The 26,019-nt window shown below is 42.8% G+C and overlaps 1 protein-coding gene across 1 annotated transcript in view; it reads left to right on the top strand.

Moving 5' to 3' along the window:
• HS3ST4 (heparan sulfate-glucosamine 3-sulfotransferase 4) overlaps window positions 1-19,287 on the top strand; it is a 441,230-nt gene extending 421,943 nt beyond the window's left edge. Inside the window, exon 2 of the mRNA XM_003916700.4 lies at window positions 17,221-19,287. Coding sequence (XP_003916749.1) covers window positions 17,221-17,857 — 637 coding nt within the window. The 3' untranslated portion in view covers window positions 17,858-19,287. The remainder of the gene's footprint in view (window positions 1-17,220) is intronic.
• Window positions 19,288-26,019: the final 6,732 nt, after the last annotated feature.

Here is a 26,019-nt window from a genome sequence, read left to right as displayed (position 1 = left end):
CTAATGCTTAGGTAGTTTTATTATATGGTCTTTATCTATATTGGCTTACTCAATCCTCACAATAATAGTATCAATGAAACATTATTCTTATCATGAAACTATTCATTTTTTATTTAAAAAACTAAAAGCACAGGGAGGTTAAATAATATCCCGGATCGCATACACTGCAAATAGCAGAATTAGTATCTAAGCCCAAGCATCCGACACTAAAAGTCCAGGATCTCAGCCACTATGCATTTCCTGCCTGCCTCTCAGCTAGCGTGGGCTTTTGAAAACTCACTCTTGCTCAGTGTGGGTAATGGCATTTAGAGGAACAAGACAGGGAGAGATGGGCCATTAGAGTAGTCGAGGCTGGAGAAAGCAGTGCTGTAGATAGCAAAGTGGCAGAGGAATGATGGAGTGATGCAAAGAAGAAGTTAAATTTAGAATGTGTTTTAGAAATAGAGGCAGCAGACAGGCTGACTAGATGCACTTACTGGATGTGCCGCAGGGTGCATAAGGAAAAAAGGAATCAGTGCTGATTCCTGGGTTTTAGGCTGAGCAATTGAGTGGATGGGGGTGCCCTCTCCTGAGGTTAGGGAGCCTGGAGTGGGCACGGCCTGGCGGCTGGGGGAGGGGAGGGGATGCTGCAATGTGTGGTGTGTTAGGAGATCTATTGGGTATAATTATCTGCCTCAATTTGGTCACATTTTTCTTTCACCTATCTTTTTCTTCTCCCTCCTTTCCTTCTCCTTCTCTTCTTTTCATTATTTCTTCCGTCATTCAACAAGTATTTATCGAGGTCTACTTGATGCCAGGCACTATGTGACATGCTGAGAGCACACAAACTATATAACAGTGCAAAATCATCTTCCTTCTTAGGAGCTTGCATTCTTTAGGAGACAGATGGACTCTACGCAAGGCAATGAACATATGAACAAGATAATTTCAGATAACAACGAGCCATAGGAAGTGATCAGAAAAGGCTGATGTGAAGGAGAATGTTTTTAGGTGGGGTTCTTGGGGTGGAGGATTGCTAGCTGAGGAGGTGACGTTTGCACTGAGACCTGAATAAGAGAAGGAGCCAATTATGGGAAAAGCTGAAGGAAGTGTGTGTGTGTGTGTGTGTGTGTACGCATGTGTGTGTGTGTATGTGTGTGACAGACACTCTATAGAGAATTAGTGTGCATGAGTGCCTGATAATATAAGAATCTTTATAGCAGAGTATGTATGCATGTGAATACCTCACAAGGTGTATGCATCTCTCCTTTTCTGTCTATCCATCATTTCTCCATCTGTTGTATGATCAGACTGATTGGTTTAAAAATCTGTTTAGTATTTCATGCACCCCAAGCTGTGAAAGCCAGGTCTAAATTCAGGCACAGTAGGATGTACTAATTAATTTATGATTATATTTTACATCATTAAAGCTGAAGCTCTTGATTTGGGGATGCAAGTATCTGAAGGAAACAGTTCAAGGACAACATAGAAGGCTCTAGCCTGGGCACTCTGTAGAAAGGTCATTCTTCTACCTTAGCCAAATATAGAGGAAAGGGGGCTTCTGGCTAAATTTACTCAGCAGAAAGTACAAGTTCCCTTCAACACTAAATTTCAATTGCAACTAAACTCTAGAACTGGTGCATGGCAGTGCGGCAGAACACACTTGCTCTTCACAGGAACACTGACACCCGTCATGCATATGGATGAATGTTTCCATGTTGACTGACTTATTTTACAAGTTTCTGCAGCCAGGCATGATTGACCCCAGCAACGCTTTCACCAATAAAATCTCAGGTACTTTGACTGAACATTGTCTGTCTTGCTGACCAGATCTCTTGGATCACAAGGAAGAAACACGTACAAATTATTTACAAAAAGGAAAGTTCATTTTAAGGATGCATATGGGCTAAAAATGACATGACCTCACCATCAGCACAGGTCCTAAGATGACATTCTCTGAGAATACACAATGAAGAAATGGGCTTCATATGTAATAACAACAATAATTAACACTCGTACTGAGCAGTTAGTTCCTTTCAGGCACCCTGCTAAGTGCATCCTAAGCACTAACCCTTTTGATCCTGATAAAACATGCTCTGAGACGGATCTTGCTCGTGACTGGAATGGTGTAAAATCATTGTATAAAATGGGAATTGTATATGATGAGGAAACTGAGGCTTGAGGTGGTTAAGGAGGTCTTCCAAAGTTATTTAGAGAGAGGATGGCAGAGCCAGGATCCCAAGGACAGACAGCGACTGAGTCAGCTGTGGCAGTTCGAGAGATCTTCAGCCAAGTAGGTAAAAGACCGAGTTTAGGAGGCACAGGTACAAGCACTCAATAAACGATGCTCTGGGCATGCGTCTAGTGGAGCTTCCATCAGGAGAATATGGTAGTGTCTTGAAAGGCAGGTGGAACAAAGCAAAGGGTGGTCCAGGAAAAGGCAAGATCTGAATGAAAACCTGGCAGATTGGCAGTCACCTTCTTAAAGAGGAGTGTCTTTATTGCTCTTAGGCTCAGAATTGTGATAGTCCTTGCTGTTTGAGGCTGCAGGACTCAGACACACAGAAGGGTGACAGAATAAGACTCAGCAAAAGCAAACAGGGCTTGGATCAGCAGCAGGATGCAGATGAGAAGGAGGGCAGGCTGGCAGCGTCCCCGAGGCAGTGGTGAGCTGGCACACAGCTCAGAGTGGAGTGTGAGGTGGAAAGATCTGGAGCGCAGGCTTCCCAAGGGGAGCCCTCTGTTGTCACTGTCTTTTCAACTGTGAGCACGAGTGCCTGTGCAGACACACTGAGACCTCAGTAATCATCATTTAATTATTGCACCTGCCCTTTAAAACGCTAAGACCAAGGAAAGAAAACACAACAAAATAGCTAACAGATGTTGGTGCGTGAGGTTCTGCAGAGGGGCACTCTGTGAATGTTTATGAATAAAGTATCAGCAAAGTACACACCAGGTGAGACCCCCAGTCACGGGCGGGTGAAATTTGTTCCATAATCTTGTTAATTCACAATCAGGGAGAATGTTGTCTTAGAACCCTGGAGTGAGACAATGCAATCACAAAAGAGAAAGGGGTAGAGGGAGAGTTGCCAGGATAAGGACAATGATGGAAGCTGAGGTTGTAGGTAGGCAGTGGTTTAGCTTTTAGATCCATGCTACCCGACGTGTGGACTTAAGAATTATTGCAAGAGACCTCCACATCCCTATGGATACTAAACATTGAGTATAAACTAAGTAAAAAAAAAATCACATATCAACACACATGCACACGCAGACACACACACACGTGGCAACCTTTCAAACATGTAGATTCAGTGATGATTCAATCACAAATGCATTTTAAGGGATTATTGAATTCATAGTCACTCTCTGTCCATGTGTGCTTTCTAAATCAAATGATACAGAAGAGTTTAATTTAATCATATGGTGGTCTATTGATATTAAAAACCAATGAAAGATTTTAAAAACCAGTCATATTGGTATTAAAAACCCATGATCACATTGCAAAAGGTCAGGGATGTCAGAAAGAAATAAAAGCAATGCCTACAGTGTGAGGCATGAGCGCAGTGGAATGACCAAGCCCTGCCCAGCAATGAGGTTTCCCAAATGCTTGGGCACCTCATATGGTAAGGAGAAAGAGATTTCTAATAATTCACTAGGATGGATGCCGCACTGAAGCCCTTTGATGCTGTGTGACTGGGTTGCATCAATGTCCGTTTGAGAGGTGGGTTTCTGTGAATCAGAGCCATCATTTACATAAAGGCACATGTATGATGCAACCAGTAACAGTCTTGTAGATTAAGAATTTGAACAGGGTCGGGTGCTGTGGCTCACGTCTGAAATCCCAGCACTCTGGGACGCCTAGGCGGCAGATTGCTTGAGGTCAGGGGTTCGAGACCAGCCTGACCAACACGGTGAAACCCCATCTCTACAAAAACATACAAAAATTAGCTGGGCGTGGTGGCAGGCACCTGTAATCCCAGCTACTCTGGAGACTAAGGCAGGAGAATCGTTTGAACCCGGGAGGCAGAGTTTGCAGTGAGCTGAGGTTGCGCTACTGTACTCCAGCCTGGGTGACAGAGTGAGACTCCATCTCGGAAAAAAAAAGAAAAGAAAAGAATTTGAACAGGGCTCTTCTCCTTTGTCTACGGAGCAGACAGGGATGTTGGTACCTACGTACGTAGTGTGCACCACTATGCTAGCAGTGATAACATGAGGGAGCATTACCAAGACTTTCTCCGTGCCAAGATGCCTGATATCTCTTCCTATGAATAAATAAGAGATGTCATTATCCCCCTTTGACAGAGGACAAAACTGAGGATCAAAGACAAAAATAGTTGCTCAAAGCAAGTATGGTTCAGAGACAGAACCCAGAGACTCAACCCTTCCTTCGCCTCGCACCTCTGTCAAGGTGAGGATACACCTGGTCAGCCTCCAAAGGAGGTGTTTGTGGGCTCTGGAATTCAGTTGACCCTTGGCCAGTGATTCCCACCCTGAAAGTCTTTGACCACTGTGAGTCCTAGAAGATAAGGAGAGACCTCTCAAGCAATTTGTACTATTTCAGAAAATGAAAAATTCTTTTAAAATTCTTTTTATTTCAATAGTTTTTGGGGTACATGAATAAGCTCTTCAGTGGTGATTTCTGAGATTTTAGTGCACCTGCCACTTGAGCAGCGTATGCTATACTCAATATGTAGTCTTTCATCCCTCACTCCCCTATCCAAGCCTTCCCCCAGAGTCCCCAAAGTCCATTATTCATTCTTATGCCTTTGCACCTTCATAGCTTAGCTCCGAATTATAAGTGAGAACATACGATATTTGCTTTTCCATTCCTGAGTTACTTCACTTAGAATAATGACCTCTAGCTCCATTGAAGTTGCTGCAAAGGACATTATTTTGTTCCTTCTTACGTCTGCATAGTATTCCATGGTGGATAATATATCCACCATCTTTACTATTTTAGAAAATGAAAACTTCTTTTTTTTTTGTTTTGAGACTTTATTTTTTTATTTTTTATTTTATTTTGTTTTTTTGCTCTTGTTGTCCAGGCTGGAGTGCAATGGCACAATCTCTGCTCGCCGCAACCTCCAGCTCCCGGGTTCAAGTGATTCTCCTGCCTCAGCCTCCCGAGTAGCTGGGACTACAGGCATGCACCACCACACCAGTCTAATTTTGTATTTTTAGTAGAGACAGGGTTTCTCCATGTTAGTCAGGCTGGTCTCCAACTCCTGAACTCAGGTGATCCACCTGTCACAGCCTGCCAAAGTGTTGAGATTACAAAAACTTTTTAAGGGCAAGGTTTTGCTCTTTGTTTTATCTTCTAATACTAGCAGAGTGCCTGCCATGCTATAGTTGCTAAATTAATGAACAAACGAAGAGGTTTTTTCTGTAGTTTTCTTTTTTTTCTCTTTCTCTCTAAGCTAAGATTTATTTCAGTATATAGTTCTGATATATAAAATACTTTTTAAAAATTGTAATTACTTGGATAAGTAAAGTGGGTTCCAAAGCTCAAATCCCATGAAGGAAAACGTATGTAGTACAAGAGAACAATATAGAAATCTGTTAAGAGCATGGGGGAGAAGGCTTTCAACCCTCTGTGATAGACTTCTATGTTCTCATGAGGTATTCAGACATGCCTGTGACCCCTACATACTCTTCTGAGCACAGAGAAAGTGCGACATGTCCTGAATCCACCAAGACAGTTTCTTTTTGGAGCCTGCCCCAAGAACGTAGATGTGGGGACCTTCTATTACGGGTGACCTGCTCTTGACTATTGAGGGAGTGGAAACACCATTAGAGTTGATGAGGAACTACAAAGTCCTCTTTATCCTCATTTGAGAGTAAAAACTACCTTTGAAAAGCTATGAGCCAACCTGCTACAGAGGTGGAAGTGGCCTGAAAAGGGCCTCTCTCTTTTCTAATTTTTATTTGTCTTTTCTTATGTCTCTGGACACAAAGTAAGAGGAACTGGCCCCATGGCATAGGCAGTGTCCTTAACTTCTGATCCTTTGAGATAAAGTCCATCCAAAAGCAGTTTGTGATGCTTGGGTGTACTCAGAAGAGCATCGTGAACATCATTTGAGAACACTGAAATAGTTCTCAAAGTCGAATCTATTCTCATATTCCCTCTCTTCCTCTTTCTGGTTGGTAGCTCTTCTGACAGTCTACTCTCTCACCTTATTTGTTTATGATGATGTCTTCAGAAATTCATCAGTATTTTTTTTGCTTTAGCACAGAGGTCTCCAAACTTTTTGGCACCATGGGCCAGTTTTGTGGAAGACAGTTTTTCCACAGATGGGGGTGGAGTGGGGATGGTTTCAGGATGAACTGTTCCACCTCAGATCATCAGGCATTAGTTAGATTCTCATAAGGAGCATGCAACCTATATCCCTTGCTTGCGCAGTTCACAATAGGGTTCACGTTCCTATGAAAATCTAATGACACTGCTGATCTGACAGGAGGTGGAGCTCAGGCGGTCATGCTCACTGGCCCACCACTAACCTGCCGCTGTGCAGCCCCATTCCTAAAAGGCTAAGACCAGCACTGGTCTGCAGCCCAGCAGTTGGGGACCCCTGCCTTAGTAGAATCATCAAGAAAGGCATGGAAATAATTCAGCTCTGTCTTCACATTATACCCAGAGAGGCAGTCAAGCCTTCATGTCCAGTGTCTACATCAAGCCTTCTATGTCCTTAGTCCTCACTGTCTTCCTGTTCATCTACTCCCTCCTAAACTCCTACACTCATAACCTGGCTGGGACAGAAATAGGGCCCAAGGCTTGAGCACTCACAGGCATCTTCAGTTTTCTTATCTCTCGGTCACTCTGCTATACCTGCCTGGCACACACCTCTAAATGTACACCTGGACCCTGTACGCTGAGTAGATCATTGTCAGTTCAAATTATAATTTCCAACTTCAGCTAGATACTCAGTGCATGTTGCTAATTATCTTTGGTAGAACAGATAAATTTCTCCTTAGCTCTTAGGTTTCAAGAAAGGTTCTTATGTTCTAACTCAAATTAAACCTAGCTTGAAACTCATGTTGTTACTTTGAACAGAAGTCCTTTACCAGTCATTATTCAGACTCGCCTCTGTCGCCGCTTGTGGCACAACCCAGGGCCATAAGAGAGTGTCCCTCATCTTCCCTTGGTCACCCGAGGCTTGGCTTTGTAGATGTCTGCACACCCTCTGAGTCAATGTTGGCCAGAAGGTCTTCAAAAACTTAACGCTTAGTGCTCAACCACACAAAAATCCACAAAGGAATTTTCCCATATCCAGAGCTCTGTGTTATGCAATCTCAGATATTCGCTGTTTCAGGAGCTGGCATGGAGCCTGCAGATTGTCTCAGTGGTATAACCACACCCATAATAATGATAGCAGACACTGATAATAGCACTTATGATGTTTTATGCAATAAACATGAACTCATTTCATTCTTAAAACAACCTTCTGAGATATGTGTTACAATTATTATTATCATTCCATTTTATGTATGGGAAAATCTAGGCACAGACAGGCTAGGTAACTTACCCAAAGCCCCACCTGTAAGGAAGGGCACAGCGTAGATTCAAATCAAGGCGGTTTGGGTAGACAAGTCGAGGCAGTTTGGTTAGATCGGTTAAACTCATGGCTCTCAACCAGGGCTCATTTGGACCCCCAAGGGAGATGTGGCAATGTCTGCAGACATCTGTGGTTGTCATGACTGGTGGGTGCCATGGCATCTGGCGGGTAGAGACCAGGGATGCTTCTGACCGTCTTAAAATTCACAGAACAGCCTCCACTACAAAGAATTATCCATCCCAGAATGTTGACTGTGCTGAAGTTAAGAAACCCTGGGTAAGACCTAGATTTTTGAAACATGAAGACCTCTCAGTGGGTTTGTCTAGGATGCTGTAACATCTTTTTTAGTCCACAAAATAGAGAATGTTCACCTTCCCTGGAGATAAAAATTAGCCAGACCTTTTCATAAGGGAATAGCTGCCCTCCTTGGCAATGGGAGTGTGTGATGGTGGTGGTGGTGGGTGGGGTGGTGATGAGTCCTCTGTCTTCCAGATGAGTCTCTGGAAGCAAAATCAAACATAAGATAATTTCTCAATAGGTCTTCATAATCCATAAATTGTTAATATATCATCCAGCTACATTCTGTTCCCTTTTCAGTCCCACTCCCAAGGTCCTTAAGCTCAGCAATCGACCCTACTCTTCTATCATTGGGAAAATCAAAGCCATTAAGCAGGAAATTCCTAAACGTTGTCTCCTTGATCTGGACCACATCCCTGCTGCCATGCATTAAGACCTGGTAAACTTTCATGTCTGCTCCAGTCACCGTGGCTCATGCCAGTACTCTCAGGACTTTGGGAGGCCGAGGCAGGAGGATTGCTTGAAGCCAGAAGTTTGAGACCAACCTGGGCAACATAGTGAGACCCTTACTCAAAAGAAAACAAAATAAAACAAAATTCATGTCTGTTGTTACGAGGGATTCTTTCCCAGAGTAAGAATATTGACAAACCCTCATTTCTCCACCTGAAGTCACTGTTCTGTCTCCTCCTCCTGCCTCTATTTCCGTTCTGGGCCTTCCTCTCCTTTGACACATTGAATAGGGTTAAGGAGCATTGGTTCTGCTGGGTTTCAGATCCTGACTCTGCCACATACGAGCTGTATGATCTTAGGCAAGACACTTAACTTCTCTAAGCCTCAGATTATTCATTGATACCATGGGGAATAATGAGTATCTACCTTCTCAGCCTGCTTCAGTAGGGCTATTGCCGCTATAACCTCAGTGGAATGTCTCCGACAAACCTAAACCTTCTCATCCTAAAACATGTGTACCTGCCTGGCACAAACTTTAAAACAACAAATATTGCTTGAGACCTCGGTTTGAAATTTCTCCCAGTGTGTGATCATGTGTTATTTAAGCCTGGGATGCATCCTTCATTTTCTCTCAGTATTTGAATTATTTGTGCATCTTCCAAGCCCAGCTCCTCTTTCCCCTTCTCCTCCCATTCTTCCTCTTATCTTTATTTCTCCTTATTTTCCCTTCCAGCCTCCTTCATCCTTTGCTCCTCCTCTTCCTCCTTTCCTCTTCTCTGTCCATTCCTTTCTGTCTCCTCTCTTGTAGGCATGTGGCAATGCCACTGAGATTTGGCGCATATCATTCTGTTTGATGGGACTGCAAAGATGTCCCATCTGAACCACAGATCATGTTACTAAATGGGATATACAGACCTTTCCTCCAAAAACATACAGTCTATTGAAGGGCAGGGACCACGCCTGTTTTATCATCAACGTATACCCCACAGTTGGTACGTAATAAGCACCAATACATACTTGGTGGAATTAACGAGGGACTATCTATTAACCTGACCCTCTTGTTGCAAAGAAATTGGAAGTCCAGGGAGGAAAAGTCCATGTTTTTACTTAATTCAGCAAGTTAGCTATTAAGTCATAACTATAACTCAGGATTCCTTCTTTCTTGGCTGCAATTTTACTGAAAGCCCTAGAGCTTCAGGACCATATGTACAGATCCTGTTCTTGGGTTTCTATTTAAGAATGTGGTCTCCAAATGGTTTGACTTTTTGCCTTCAGATTTTCAGAATTCATGAATTTTGGTTTGAAAAACACAATGAACTTTCCAGCATAACTGGGCAGGGCAAGGTCCCGGCTCTGCATCCCTGGACAAGGTTCTTTGTCTTTCTGACTCCAAGTTTTTGCATCTCTACAATGGGCTAAGTGAATTGTATGGTACTTGTGAGACTTAACTAGGATAATATGTGAAATTGCCTTCCTCAGTGCTTGGCAAGTAAGCAGGTGCTCCATTGAATTTTAAGTGAGTTTCTTTCTTCTGTGCAGGGGAACTGGCCCTGCTTCACCCCATGCCCTTGCTCTAACCACCATCCTCTTGGGTTCATCAGCAGGGCTCAGAAAATGTTGCTAATTTATGCACCATTTGTTCCACTGGATAATGCATTTGGGAAAATGTAAGATGCCCACACACCTGTAATTCAGGCAAGCCAAAGGCAAGCTCCACTCCTGACCCTTCCAGAGAGAATGAACACTTTATATCTAATACGGGTGATTGCTTTCTCCCTCGACATTCATGATAGTATCCATTTGCTTCAATTGAGGAGGCCCTGGAGAGAGATATCACAAATTGAATGATGTAGCTTGATCTGGCAAGAATTTCTAGGGATTCTAGTCTGGGTTTCTGTAACTCCCAGTGGCAAGTCAGGGATAGCTCAGCTTTGCAGAACATACGATGTGTCTCCTTTTAAGATTCAACTTTGCCACCTACAAGTGACCTTGGTCTAGTCATGTAACCTTGCTGAGGTTTTGCTGTTTGGTTAAGCATTGTCAGGCAGTAGCCAAGAGCTTGGGCTATGGTGTCAGACAGACTTGGGATTGAATTGTGACTCCACCTCTTGTGGCTTTGGGTAAATTAATCCATCTCACTGGATCTCAGTTTCCTGATCCCTAAAGTGGGGATTATAATAAAACCTTCTTTTAAGAGTTGTTTTAAAAATTAATAGCTACTGCGGCCGGGTGCAGTGGCTCACACCTGTAATCCCAGCACTTTGGGAGGCCGAGGCGGGCGGATCACGAGGTCAGGAGATTGAGACCTTCCTGGCTAACACAGTGAAACCCCATCTCTACTAAAAATACAAAGAAAATTAGCCGAGCGTGGTGGCGGACGCCTGTAGTCCCAGCTACTCGGGAGGCTGAGGCAGGAGAATGGCGTGAACCTGGAAGGCAGAGCTTGCAGTGAGCCGAGATTGCGCCACTGTACTCCAGCCTGGGTGACAGACAGAGTGAGACTCCGTCTAAAAAAAAAAAAAAATTAATTGCTACTGCATTGAAAACTTACCATATGAGAATCACTCTTCTACATATCAACTCCTTTCATCCTCTCAAACTCCCCATGAGAAGGGGTATTATTAGTATGATGCCTGGTTTTCAAATAATGAAATAGACCCATATTACTTAAGTAATTTGCCCAGGATCACACAGTTAATCAGTGGATGCAAACTTGGTAAGTCTAGCTCCTGGAGTCTCTGATCTTAACTGCTGGGCTGGTGAGTCCATTGTCTGAAAATGCTTAGAGACGTCAGTCTAGCTTCAGAGTTTGAACTCTCAGCCTCAGAACATAGCATGGAGTGAGCACTCAGTGAATAGCTGTGTCAGTCGAGGCTGCATGTTAGCTATTGTTATTGTTTCCTCTGAGGACCCCAGAGGCTGACCTGCGTTCAAAAGTGGCTGTGCCCCACGCATTCAAGGTTGCAGTGAGTCATCATCGCACCAGTGCATTCCGGCCTGGGCAACAGAGTGAGACCCTAACTCTTTAAAAAAAGAAACTGGGCTGTTCTTAGCAAAGCACCAGGACCAGGAGAGTGCAGTGGGGACAGGGTGAGTGAGTTGGAGAGTGTCTCATAAACATTTGGGGCTGTGAGAGCAGATGTGTGATCTTGCAGAATGGTTCGCGCTTCAGGACTGTGTGTTGACGCTGATGTCACGGTTGCTCTGAGCGCCCAAGATACTGTTAACGAGCTGTGCCAAGCCCAGATGCAGTGTTTTCTCACCATATGGTCCATGCTGAAGTGCATGGTCTTTCAGACAGGGATGGGAGGAAACTCAGAAACACTGAACTCCATGCATGGAACACCTACTTAGATAAGCCATGTCCTGCAAACTGCCTCAATTCTCCTGACTTCCAGGGACCGCGTATTCATTGGAATGTCATTTGTCTTTCATCCGATAACCACAAATAGTAATGGGGCAGCTAGTATGTGTCAGACACTATGTTTGGCACTGGGGATACAAAGGTGATTAAAACTTTGCCTACGTCCCCAAGGAACTGAGACTAGCCATGAAGGACATGGGAAAAAAAATCATATTATGACATTATTCTAAGCTCTGTAATGCAGATGGTTAACAAGGACTCTGGGAATTAGAAGAAGTTCATGAACATCTTTTTAATGAAATAAAACAAAAATATTTTGGCATACCTAGGATCTGAACACCTTTCAGTTTTGAGGGAACTCCCAGCATAGGCAAAGGACAGTCGCATCTTCTTCTAACAAAGGTAAAGAGGGCAGACATTCTTCTCCCTACTCCCTGGCAGGTGGAACTTGAGCACATGACATAGATGTCCACTTCTCATCGGGATCTCCCTTGGATTTTGGCCTCCTGCATCAACATGATTACTCAATCCCTCCACCTGGGTATGTAGGACATATCTCATATGACAAGTCTGAAATTAGGCTTGGTATCTTCCCCTAAAACCTGCCCTGTTCCCAGTAGTGTCCACGTCAGTAAACCGTGCTACCATGTAGCCACTGGCACAGGCCAACAATGTTGGTGTCATCTGTGATGCTTCTCTTTCTCTTGCACATACATCCCACCCATCATTAAGGACTGCTGGCCTTATTTTAAAATCTATTCCTATTCTGAGCACTTCTTTCTGTGTTGCCCTCTCCACCTACACCCAGACCCCCACCATTTCTCTCTTTCTGTCCTAAAATGGTCTCTTAGCAGGTTACTTTCCTTCTATCTCTGCCACACTTCTATCTTTTCTCAGCAGCGTTACCAGAAAAAGAAAATTAAGTGTAAATTGTATCATACTCTGTGAGATATTCTTCCGTGGCTTCTCATCACATAAGGAAAACAATTCCAGTACATTTTCCATGGCCCACAAGGCCCTCCATGGTCTATTCCCTGCCTGTCTCTCTGAGCCTATTTTCTGACTTTCTTACCTTTGCTCACTCCCCTCCAGCATTACTGGTCTTCTTTCTGTTCCTCAAGCACACCAAAATGTGAAAACATGTGTATATTGCAGTGTCAGATGCAGTTAAAATGAACTTACTTAAAACCTAGAAGAGAGAAGTGAAATGGAGAGCAAAAGTGCCTGAAAGGTTGGAAGGGAATAAGATCCAAAGCCTAGGTTAGCAAGGGTTTTGGTCCTATCCACAGGAGAGATGCCTCCTCTAATCTTACAGGAAGAGGGAGACCAGCATGGTTTGGAAGTAGTTACTGGATTGGAGGCCCAGGTGAGACCCCTGGTGAGATGAAGGTGGGGAAAAGGAAGATTGGGGCATCAAAACCTATCACAACAAAAACCTAATATTAGGACTGGCCTACACTTAGGAGTGGAGATTAATGGCTTGTCATTCACCCATCTATTCACTCAACAGATAGGCACTGAGAACCTGTTATTTGCCAGGGCCTGGTATTAGACACCGATCCTGGTGTTGAATTACTTTTGCTCAGCCACTCAACTTAGAAACAACATACACATTTAGTGAGACCTTGAAACAAATCTTTAGCTTCTGCTCCTGTTTCCTTCTCTGTAAAACTGGAGTAATAATGATGCCTGCTCTGCTGATTTAAATAGTTCATTGTATGATGCTATAAAGAGCTCTTTATGTATCAGCTGCAGGAGCTAGACTGGTAGCTTAGTGGAGGAAGGGACTGCATCGGTTTTGTTTACTGTTACATTCCCCTACGTGACCATTTATGGAATGAATGAATGACTATAACTGTTTCAGAATCAGTTTGAGGAAAGGGAGCTTTGTCCTTTACAGATTTTAAGCAACTACTGGTTATCTTCTTACTGACAAAATAACTGGATAAGTCATGCCACATTGGTTGAATCGTGGCTTACTGAGAGTCTCCCCATGTGTGCCCCAAATGCAGAAACTCTCCTAAAGTATATACTTTTCACATTCATGGGTAGCATGATGGTCAAAGCTATTTAGGGTCCTCTGCTCTCCTCTACCATCTCCAAAGCCTTCAGCAATGCCTTCTCTTACTTCCTTTTGCAACAAGCAGTGAGCTAGGCACATATCTACTCTCCTAAATCTACCAGCTTATACGTTGGGTACCATTTTGTCCCAGACACTTCAGATAAAAGACTCAAGATCCACAAAGATCTTGATAGGTTGTCAATCAGCTGAAGTAAAGGAGATGAATTTGAATGGCACTCAATGCAAAGAGAAACGTTGAGGTCTAAGAAGGGAAAGGTGAAGAATGGATGAAAAGAAAAGTCAAGCAGCTGCTCCTACACTAAAAAAAAAAAAAAAAAGCAACAAAATAAACACACAAAAATACATCAGAGGAACTAAAATCTGGAAAAGGCCATGTCAAAATAGCTATTTTCAGGTGATGTGTTTTTGCATCAAGATTTATCTAATATTTTTATAATCGGATATGAGTTGCTTAATAAAACAAGGGAATGTATCTCTCCACTTGAAATAAAAATAAGATGTCAGTATATTTCCTATACTCAGGCTGAACTAATGGTAGCTCCCTTGTTGCACACCAGCCTCCAGACCTGGAAGTGCAATTGATGATATTGGCATGAATTAGAGTATACTTTTTTCTAGATCAGTTCCTTAGATCCCATGTTTTTCAGCCTTTTCCATTTCGTCAAATGCAGTATTTTTTTTTCCTTGCCCTTCTGTAAGAATTGCTGTAAGAATAATCCTGATTTTGGCCAGCTGGCTTAAGTTAAAAAAATTCTAACATTGAAAAGGCACGATCCTAAGTGATTTACCTGCATTATGACATTTTATCTTCGTTAAAATTCTATGAGGCATGGCCTTTTATTAACCGTTTTCTTTGATGAAACATTAAGGTTCAAAATGGGTTAAATAACTTCATCAAGGTAGCATGGGTAATCAGAACTCTTAATTCAGGCAAATCTGATTCCCAGGGGCTGCACTCCTTAGCCCTGTTCCTCCAAATTAGACAAATTGATCTGTTGAGAACCAAACAGACACACACAAAGGCATTCAAACTACTTTGGAGAATATGTCACTCCAAGATGAGCATGGTTGTTTATGGCCAGGGCTATTGCTTTGATCTGAAAACACCACGCTGCCCAACCATTACACCCTAAGGACATCCAGCTCTTTGTGAATTTCTCTACGAGGCACATTCCTCTTGCCTCATAAAAGTGCTTGCCGAGAAAGCTCAAAACCCAGTTGCAATTAATTATTGACAGAGCATGTGAATTAGAGATAAAAGAAAAGTCATTCTTTCTCCACACACGCGATAGTAAATAAATTTAATTATGGTAGGAGAAGCTAGGGGATCTTCGTCTGTATTAAGTTTTATTAGCTAAGACATTTAAAAGCATGTCATCATAACAAAGAGGTCTTGTGTAATCCTAAATGTACCACTTTGGTGCAAGGCTGGAAGTGAATAGATTTAATGGAGCACATGGTGGCAGATGGTCTGCTGTACTGACAGGTATTGAACAGGTTTATCGTCAATTAACTTTGGTCTACATATGCCTATAGCAAATTGACTGTATAATGGCATTCTAAGCTTCATTTTATCATTGATAAGCCTGCCTCATTGAGATTAGGGGAAAATGGCATTAAACCCCTTTAATATTAATAGCTTGGAACTCCTAAATAAGATAAGGCTACTCTGGAGGCAAACTTGGATGGAGGAATGGGAGTGGAGGAGCAGCCTTAGCAAGGGAACCAAGAGATACGGACCCTGCTATGGGATCTGTCAGTGGCTTCGCTGGCCAATTCTGGGAGCAAAGAAAGAATAAAATCCCATAAAATGAACCAGACCTAGACTAGATATTTCATTTTATATGTCGTTTTATTCTCAACTGAATTAATTAATTAATTAATTTATTTATTTATTTATTTACTTGTTTGTTTATTTTTAGATGAAGTCTCGCTTTGTCACCCAGGCTGGAGTGCAGTGGCGCCATCTCAGCTCACTGCAACCGCCGCCTCCTGGGTTCAAGCGATTCTCCTGCCTCAGCCTCCTGAGTGGCTGGGACTACAGGCACGTGCCACCACGCTTGGCTAATTTCTTTTATTTTTTTATTTTTGAGATGGAGTCTCGCTGTTGTCTGGAGTGCAATGGCTCCATCTCGGCTCACTGCATTCTCCACCTCCCACGTTCCAGCAATTCTCCTGCTTCAGCCTCCTGAGTAGCTGTGATTACAGGTGCCCGCCACCATGCCCAGCTAGTTTTTATATTTTTAGTAGAGATGGGGTTTCACCATGTTGGCCAGGCTGGTCTTGAACTCCTGACTTCAGGTGATCCACCCACCTCGGCCTCCCAAAGTGCTGGAATTACAGGCGTGAACCACCACACCGGGCCTAAATTTGTATTTTTAGTAGTGACGGAGTTTCAACATTTTGGCCAGGCTGGTCTTGAACTCCTGACCTCGTGATCTGCCTGCCTCAGCCTCCCAAAGTGCTGGGACTTGAGGTAGGTTTTAGGATTTTACAAATGAAGATAATAAGGCTCAAAGATGTAATTCAATTTGCTGAGGTCACAAAGCCTGTCTGTTTATTCCCCATCCCTAGGCTTCAGTTTTCTCATTTGCACAATAATGCCTTTGGACCAAGTCAGGGATCAGCAGACTCTTTCTTAAAGGAACAAGGAGTAAATACATCAGGTTCTTTGGGCCACATGGCCTCTGTGTTACCTCCTCAGCTCTGCTGTTTTACGGTAAAAGCAGCCTAGATGAATATGTAAATGAATGAGTGTGGCTGTGTACCAAGGGATGTTTATTTATAAACATTGAAATTTGATTTCTATATAATTTTCATGCATCACAAAATATTATTATTATTATCATTTTGGTTTTTTTTTTTCCAACAACAATTCAGTGATTACAAATCATTCTTATCTGTGAGTTATACGAAAATAGGAGGCAGGAGGTAGTTTGCCAATCCTGGACTAGATAAGCTTTGAGGTCTTGTTGAGCTCAAAGATTTTCTAAAAACTACTACAACAATAATAATTTATTTAATGTATTGAGCTCTTACACATGCCAGCTTCATTGCTCAATGCTTTTTAAGCATTATCTCCCTTAATCCTTATACTACAGTGTGAAGTCAGTGCTATCATTATCTCCATTTCAGGGATTATACAACTAGTATGTAGAGAAATCAAGGGTGTATCTAGGTTAAACATAACTGGTAAGAGATAGAATAGCCATTTAAACCTAGGGATATATAAGGGATATAACGTTCCCAGGAGAGAATGCATATGCCTTATGTTGCCTTTTCTGATAATACATAGTCAAGATAAGACTATAGTCGGGAGATATAGGTAAGAAGAACTTCCAAGTGTTTATCAATTTTATTTGGTGGTTGCAAACTAGGTTGTTTATATCACACATTTTGTGCAAAGAAGGTAAGATATTTCTGGTTAGGAAGAAGTTAAGATATTTCTGGATAGGAATAACCATTCTCTTCCCTTTTCCTCCCTCTCCTAGAAATGTGATGCCCAAGACTTTGGATGGGCAAATAACCATGGAGAAGACTCCAAGTTACTTTGTGACAAACGAGGCTCCCAAGCGCATTCACTCCATGGCCAAGGACATCAAACTGATTGTGGTGGTGAGAAACCCTGTGACCAGGGCCATCTCTGACTACACGCAGACACTGTCAAAGAAACCCGAGATCCCCACCTTTGAGGTGCTGGCCTTCAAAAACCGGACCCTCGGGCTGATCGATGCTTCCTGGAGTGCCATTCGAATAGGGATCTATGCTCTGCACCTGGAAAACTGGCTCCAGTATTTCCCCCTCTCCCAGATCCTCTTTGTCAGTGGTGAGCGGCTTATTGTGGACCCCGCCGGGGAAATGGCCAAAGTACAGGATTTTCTAGGCCTCAAACGTGTTGTGACTGAGAAGCATTTCTATTTCAACAAAACCAAGGGGTTCCCTTGCCTAAAGAAGCCGGAAGACAGCAGTGCCCCGAGGTGCTTAGGCAAGAGCAAAGGTCGGACTCATCCTCGCATCGACCCAGATGTCATCCACAGACTGAGGAAATTCTACAAACCCTTCAACATGATGTTTTACCAAATGACTGGCCAAGATTTTCAGTGGGAACAGGAAGAGGGTGATAAATGAGGCTAGAGAGGCAGAAGAAGGCTAGTCAATAGCTAAGGAGGCTCCTTGCCTGAGTCCTTGAATACCCCAGCTTCTGCAGCTTCACTTGCTGGAGTGCCAAGTAGATCTCCTCCTCCTTCATGCAGCCAGGATTGCCTCCAGTGTTGTTAGCTTAGGCAAACAGGTGGATCCCATGGCATCCCCATGGAGGAACCAGGCCTATCTGGGCAGCAGCATCTGGTTGACCAGATGGCCACCAGAACCCACTGTTCATTCTTATCTTCTGCTAGTTAATATAGCCTGAAGACAGAGGATAAATAGCTGTCAATGTCAGAGACAGTGCTATTAATGTATATGTGAGTGACAAAAAGGGTCTGCTTTATGGGGGTTCTCACTTTAGCCTGGGGAGCCAGGGTTCTAGCCCTGTATCTGTCACGGGCACTCTGTCTACACCTCTGCTTGGGCTTCTCTCCAGAGTGCACTTTGTGGCTGAGTGCTCCAGGACTCCTAGGGAGCAAGGTCCTCCCTCTAAGGTGTTTGTAGTCTTCTCTTTAAAGGCCTCATTCCACAACCCCTGACTTCCTCCCTCCCCACATCATGAAGGCAGAGGCATGCACGTTCCTCACCAAACACACACACAAACACACACACACACACACGCGAAGGAAAATAAAAGCTGACACCCCTCAAAGCCTTCTTTCCAAGAGCCCTCTAAATGGGGTTGGGTCTCGCTCTTCATGAGTATCCTGGGTTGTGGAGAAGCTTAGCGTATGCTCTTGTGTTCAGATCAGGGCCACAGGGCTGCTCTAAGAGTAAAGTAATTATAACTGAGGTCAGAGCTCTGAGGTTGGCAGAGATGAGTGGCCATATCTGGGGGTAAAAGAAGAAATCCTGTCCTCTTGGTGGGAGGTTGCCTTACCTGAAGCCCATCTCTCCCAAGCACTATGGTTCTGAGGCATGTTTTTGGGGGTGAACTCTGTCCCCTAGGTCCCCAGAAGGGCAAAGACCAGAAAGTTGACAAGTCTGTTATTAGGAGTAATCCTTAGCCATGTAATGGGGAGAGGAGCAGTCATCATTCTTCCAATTTGCCCCACCACCACCACCTCGGGCTTCATTTTCTCTATTTAGAGATGGCAGATAGTGGGGTAGTGGCAAGAAAGCTGACTCCATTCATCAGATCCAGTTTATGGGGGTTGGGGTGAGCAAGGACTGTCTGCAGACATCCCCATCAAGGGCTGCTGAATGAAGTGTCCCTTCCCATCAGTTTGATTCAATTAAAATGCATCATTTGACATAAAGCACTTGTTCACAGGTCTCCAAAACCGGGAATTGTTCTAGTAAAACTGGAAATTTATATGAGTGGGGGGAGTTAAATCTGTTCAGCTGTTATTAAACTGTCATTTCTCCCGCTAAATGAAAACTGTGTTATTATAAAGCTTAATGCAACCTGATTAATGGGTTTTGATGCTGTGTTTGTGTTGATCATCTCCATCTTCCCCCCTCCTCTGGAATGCCAGGAGCATCCTCTCTCTGAGACGGCCAGAAAGTCCCAGAGTCAAGAATGTTCAGAAGGTTCTGTCTGCAGAGCACAATAAATCTTGCAATAGTACAAAGCAGGTGGGTCCTAAAAGGAGTGCAGCTTTTCCTATCTTAACCAATCCCAGCAAGGAATGGACTGATACGCCAGATTCATAAACAGCCTTACAAATAATTTTTCCAGATAATAAAGCAGTTATTGAGCTGAAGGCAACCCATATACCTGCACTATCAATGCAAAAGAAGAAACAGATCAAAATGCATACATACACATTTGAAGGAAGAAAACGCACTCATTTTTAGAAGGGCAAACTGTGGGACTCATGTGGGGTTTGGTTTCATAAGCAGAGCAAGGCGTGAGTGAGTTTCAGTCCTCCCTACCCATCAGAGTCAGCCATGGAGTTTGTTCAAGCTTACAGCTTCCTGAGCTCTGTTTCAGATCTGTTCATGAATCAGAAACTCTAAGGCAAGGCTCAGGAATTCATCCTTTCAAAAATATTCTTAGGGAAACTGGAACTGAGAGGAACTGGAGGAAAAGACTTTCCTGTGTATTTCTTTGCCTCCTCTCCCTCCCTCCTACCTCCTTTTATGCTTTTGCTTTTCTGGGAATTATTTCCAAGGGAAGTGACCTCCACAGTGTTATGGTTTCCCTGCAGAAACGTGTGCTCTTTTGGAGTTCAGTGGCAAGAGGGTTAAGTGTTGCCCTTATAACTTAGGCAAGGGAGAATCTGGTTGTAGCAATGCTTTAAAGAAATAAACGACCTATTAATCTAGCTTACTCTCATCACCTCCATTCTGGGCAGGCACATATTCATTTGGACCCTCAGTCATACCTACTCTCCATTTTCCATCTCCCTGGTTGTCTATGTGTCTTTAAAAACCCAGAACATCAAGACTTGCCTCCAAAACATGTGTCCTCACATAAATACGTCCCCAAAATATGACAAGCAAATCCATTTTGTAATGTGGTTAGCCAATGGTGAATAAGCCATTTCACCTGGGAAATAAAAGTGGAGAACCCCCCTTAAATTATTTATACATCCTTGCATACAACAGGAGGTTAAAATTCCCTGGAGAAAGAGGGCAGAGGGCTAAGCCTTGGGATCTAGGGGATTTTTATATTTAATAGTGTTTGGTGTTATAGTTGAAAACTCGTGGTTCTGAAGAGAAATGCAAATTTGTCATGTTTAAGGTCCATTTTCTTCAGTGTCTACTCTAGCTTGATCCTTGTCACTCTGGGAGTGAACCACTTAGCCATGTCCCCTTCTGCAATGTGGAGACTTGATGAAGGAATTATTTTCTATCCAGAAAAGCTAAGTCAACTTGCTGAAATAGAGTCAGGTTAATAATACTTCCGCTCTATTTAAACGTGAGCATTGCAACTCACGGGAGATTGAATTTTGTATTTGATTTCAATTAGCAAAGCATAAATTATGTTTAATTTTCTATCCCCCTCCTTTCCCTCAGATGGATGATTCATGGCTCTGGGAAGGCTGCTGCGTGTGGTTCAGAGACGGGAAAAGGAGAATTCATGCTCCCAAATAGTGCAGCTGTCATTGCTCCTGTATTCGTCTCTTTCTGCCAATATCATTCTGTACCTGAAAGGTGTGAAAACCTTGACTTAGACCTACCAGCTCAAAACACAACAATAATAATCAAAAGCATCCAGCAGCCCATTTATCTTTTGGACTGTGTATGAAAGTCACGACTTTAGAACAGTAAATATGTGACCCTTCTTTGGGATTCCCTGCAAACTTCAAGAGCCCCTCGGATCAGATTTTAAGTTAAGGAGAGTGTGGCCTGCTCAATCCCTTAACACTAGGAGTCCAGTCTGAGCCTCACTTCTTTAAGACCCCAACTCTTTCCCCCTCTCATTCACCCACCTCTTTATTTCACAAAGAAAACTTCTCATTGCCTCACTATGGTCGGGAAAGAGGTCACTGGGTTTTATCCTTGCCTCTGTCTGTGTCTTGGACAACTAAATTTATCAATATGAAAGTTAGTTTTCATATCTGTAACATGAGTATACTTAATTTCTGCTGGCATACCACCCAGAGTTTTTCTGATGATCAAAATGAGTTAATAGATGGGAAAGTATTTGAAAAGAATTAAGTACTTCGTTGACACAAGAATAGTGATGATGATGACGATGCAGCAGAGCTGATGGCAATAAAGATGACGACGGTGATGTGATGATACTGCAGAGATGATGGTGATAGGATGATGACGGTGATGACAATGATGATGATGGTGATAATGATGAGCGCATGGTGATGATGGTGATGGTGATGGTAGTGATGGTGATGATGATGATCTGTGGAGCCAATGGTGATAAGGATGATGATGATGATAATGATGGTGATGATGCAGAGCTGATGGTGATAAAGATGATAGTAGTGATGGTGATGGTGATAATGATGATGGTGATGGTGATGGTGATAATGATGATGGTGATGACAATGATGATGATGCAGAGCTGATGGTGATGATGATGGTCGTGACGTTGGTGATGATGATGATATGATCTGTGGAGATAATGGTGATAAGGATAATGATGGGGATGCAATGATGATGATAATGATGCAGAGCTGATGGTGATAAAGATCATGATAATAATGGTGATGGTGATCATACTGCAGGGGTGATGGTGATAAAGATGACCATGGTGATGATGATGGTGAAGAAGTTAATTGTGAAGAAGATTAAGAAGGAAGAAGAGGAGAAGAAAAAATGGTTCCCCAAACCCCTTCCACAACAACATGCCTTTACAGTGTTCCAGGGACTATGTTCAGGTGAAAGCGCTGTTTTACTCAGACCAAACAATAATGAGAGTGCTAAGGGAAAGTGAAGCACCATTGATGTGCTTAAAGTCAAGGCCAGAAGAAGAGCTCCCTATAAATGGCACTGAATGGGCTGAATTTCAGACACTCAAATGCAAAACCTTCTCCCCTACCCAAAGACAGGGTTTTTCTCCACCGAATTCATAGACGGGTTCTCCCCACTGTGGCCTTTCCCTTGCTGCATACTCAAAGTTCTTTCAGATATAACAAGGCTTCGAGATTCATTCATACAGAGCCAAACATATTCTCTTGAAATGAAGGTGAGGGCGATGTTTTTGAGCTTTCAGGCTATGTATTCAGTGCTTGAAGTTCTGAATCCTAAAAGCTTACATGGAAGACAAAGATGGTTTGGAAGCAGGGCACATCCTTAGGAGCAGCTCTCGTAGCTTTCCGGAAATAAGCTGGGATTGGCAGATCTCCTCAGGTTCTTCCTGTAACAAATTAGGGTGGAAAGAGATGAGTTCATGCATTTCCCAGTTTCTCAAAAGAATGTAGACTTGTCATTTTCAGACATAAGAGATAAATGGAACCACTTTCTCAAATTGTGAAATGTCTTATATGACGAGGTAATAATAGTACATTTTCTGTCATCAAGGCAGGAAATCAAGGCTAATAAAATACATGTCCATGAATGGAAGATAAGCAAGAATCTCTAGTGTCCCTGGGCTATGGGAAAACAACGCTGCTCTAGAAGCTGTTATATTTTATTCAGTCTTTAATTCACACACACACATCTGTGGAGTGACCAAGTGGTAACAGGAAGAGATATGGGGAAGAGCAAAGCTGACTCACCCTGACACTTGGCACTCCCAGACCAGTGGGGAAGATGGACATGGATTTAGGCTAAATGAGGAGGGACATACAGAGTGTACATGAAATGAAGCAGGGTAGGGGGAGATAATACAGAGGATAACCAACTAGGGGGAAGGGAAAACCACCAAGTACTTGTTGCAATAAAGACCACACTCAGCAGCATTTAGTCTCATCCCGAATTCTAAGACAATTCTTACAAAGCACCAAGTGGTAGACACTAACAAAAGAAAAGGTAACAATTATAAGATTGAGTAATTAAGAAGACAAATATTTGGGAGAGAGACAGAGAGAGAGAGAAAGAAAGAGAGAGAGAGAGAGAGATGCATAAAGAACGTGGTTAACAAGAAAAATATTTGCCCAGAAGGGAAGATGCTGTCTCTTTTTTTTAAATGACCATAGCCAAGCCATTAACAGGGAACATAAATCCTCCCAGGCTCCTTCTACCACCTATAGTTTCCTTGGTATTGTCTTTGGTCCAAGTTCAAGGGATATCTTTGATGATACCCTTAGGTGTCAGCTGCCTATTGACTCATACATCCAGAAGGAAACACCAAACCACTTGAAATTCATCTTTTCTGAAAATGTGCTAAAATCAGTAATAGTTCAAAGTAAAACACACTTGCACAATACACAGCTTTAGTTAAATTAACATATAAGGTAGACTTGTCCTCTAGCTCAGGGATAATCAGGTGTTACGACCGTATTTTAAAGATGGGGACTGTAAGGAGTTGGGTTTGCAAGAGACTTTTCCAGACTTCCAAAGCAAGGTAATGACTGAAGTAAAACCATGAAGTGGCTGGCTCAGAATAATGGGAGAAGGAAGTGACAGTGCAGCCTGCCCTAATAATGGTAGTCAACATGATTTGAAAGGGTATTTTTCTAAGCCCAGGAAAGGTCAGTTTGAATAGCTGTGATCCTGTCTAATCATTCTGGACCACGTGGAAAAAATTATTTTTAAATAGGCAGGAGAATTGATACTGAGTTTTAGTTGCAGACAACAATGACATGGGGAGTCGTCCATGAGGCTGTGAACAGACTAGAACTACAACAGTCTTTCATTTTTGGGAATCAGAAAGATCTTCATCACAGCTTCTTTCTGGCTCTGAGTGGACTCATATATCCCTGTTGTTGTAATAACTGTGGGGCATAAGACGGACTGACTGTGAGATATGGAGCTCTTTGGGGTTAATACTTCTCAATCTGGCCAGTTTCAGACATCACAAACCCATTCTCTGGTTCTTTTCCAGGAGAAAATAGAGATCTGCATTCAAACTGAAACCCAGAACAACAGAGATTTCTCTTATTAATCACCTGGCCCCAGGAAGTGCTCCCTAGCAAGTTTTCTGGATGAATCCTTTCAGGGATGGGTTATCTCCGTATTTAGCTTCTTCCTCTTTACCATTTCCTTCCAGAGCCACATATGACATGGTGTCTACTGAGAGAAGCCTCCCCTTACAAAGATGTCAGATTATCTATCCTATGAACCTTGGGAACCTGGGTCCCATAGCTCTTTTTTTCCAGAGCAGGGTATTTTGAGAAAAAGGAAAAAAAAAAAAAAAAAAAAAGCAATGGAAAGTCAGAGAAGACATTTAGGGTAGCACTGAGCACCAGGAAAAGTTGATGCAGGAATCCTAGTGCAGGTCAATAGTGGGGCTGAGAAATTTGGTGTAAAGAACCCTCAGAGTCCATGTCATATGTCTTCATTGTACCGATGCAAAATTAGGAATTACCTTGTCTTGCCTAAGATAACACAGAAGAGCAAGGCTTCCAACCCAGATCTGTTGACTTCTAGTCCTGTGCACTTCCCACTACCCTCAAATCAGAGACTCAGGAGATAATTCAATTATACTTAAAAGTAGCTTTGCCCCTCAAAGGACATGAGCTCATTCTTTTTCATGGCTGCTTAGTATTCCATGGTGTATATGTGCCACATTTTCCTTATCCAGTCTGTCAATGATGGGCATTTGGGTTGGTTCCAAGGGACATGGATGAAGCTGGAAACCATCATCCTCAGCAAACTAGCACAGAAACAGAGAACCAAACCCCGCATGTTCTCACTCATAAGTGGGAGTTAAACAGTGAGAACACATGGACACAGGGAAGGGAACATCACACACCAGGGCATGTTGTGGGGTTGGCGGGAAGGGGAGGGAGAGCATTAGGACAAACACCAAATGCATGCAGGGCTTGAAACCTAGATGATGGGTTGATGGGTGCAGCAAACCACAATGGCACATGTGTACCTATGTAACAAACCTGTACGTTCAGCACATGTATCCCAGAAGTTAAAGTAAAATTAAAAGATATTTTTAAAAAGATCAGCTCATAAATAATCCTTCAAAAAAAAAGTAGCTTTGCCTAACAGATTGGTCTTGGAAATGGAATGTTTCTAAACATGCTAAGAGGATGGCTTTTTCTAAAGGCAGGGGTTAAGTGTATGCTTGATTCTGAATGGGCCCCAGGCTTCTCTCACTGGAATGTAGTCCAACTGTTTCTGATGGCCTTCCCAAAGCGTCAGAGGATACTGATGAGATATTCACCAGGCTGGACTGACAGTGCTTCAGAGTCCTGCAGAGAACACAACGGCAGGTGAACCTAGACCTGTGCATGTGTTGGATCAGTGCTCATAGTTATCTACTGCCCTTTGCTGGCTCTACATCTCATCTGTCAACCATTAGAGCAGTTGCTTTGAATAGGGAGCAAGATGGTGTTCTGAGGAAGCCATGAGCAATTATCTCTATCCAGAATCAACTAAATTAGACACAAGCACAAGGAAGAATATTTAGGCAGTGATAGTTATTAAACCAAACCAAGGAGCTGTGAGATCTTTTTATTTATTTCATTCCTCTATTGTTGAGTAAACATTTATGTATCATCACTATGCCAGGTGCTAGAGAAAGGTTGTGAACAAGAAGTCCCATTAAACTGTCCTCATGAAACTTTAATAGGAGAAAGATGCCCATCTTTCTCTTGTTAGTACAAGAGCTGTCCAGC

This window comes from Papio anubis, chromosome 18 (genome assembly GCF_008728515.1).
Source record: "Papio anubis isolate 15944 chromosome 18, Panubis1.0, whole genome shotgun sequence".
NCBI lineage: Eukaryota > Metazoa > Chordata > Mammalia > Primates > Cercopithecidae > Papio > Papio anubis.
Note: the sequence above shows the minus strand (reverse complement) of the source record. Positions and strands in the feature narration are given on the sequence as shown.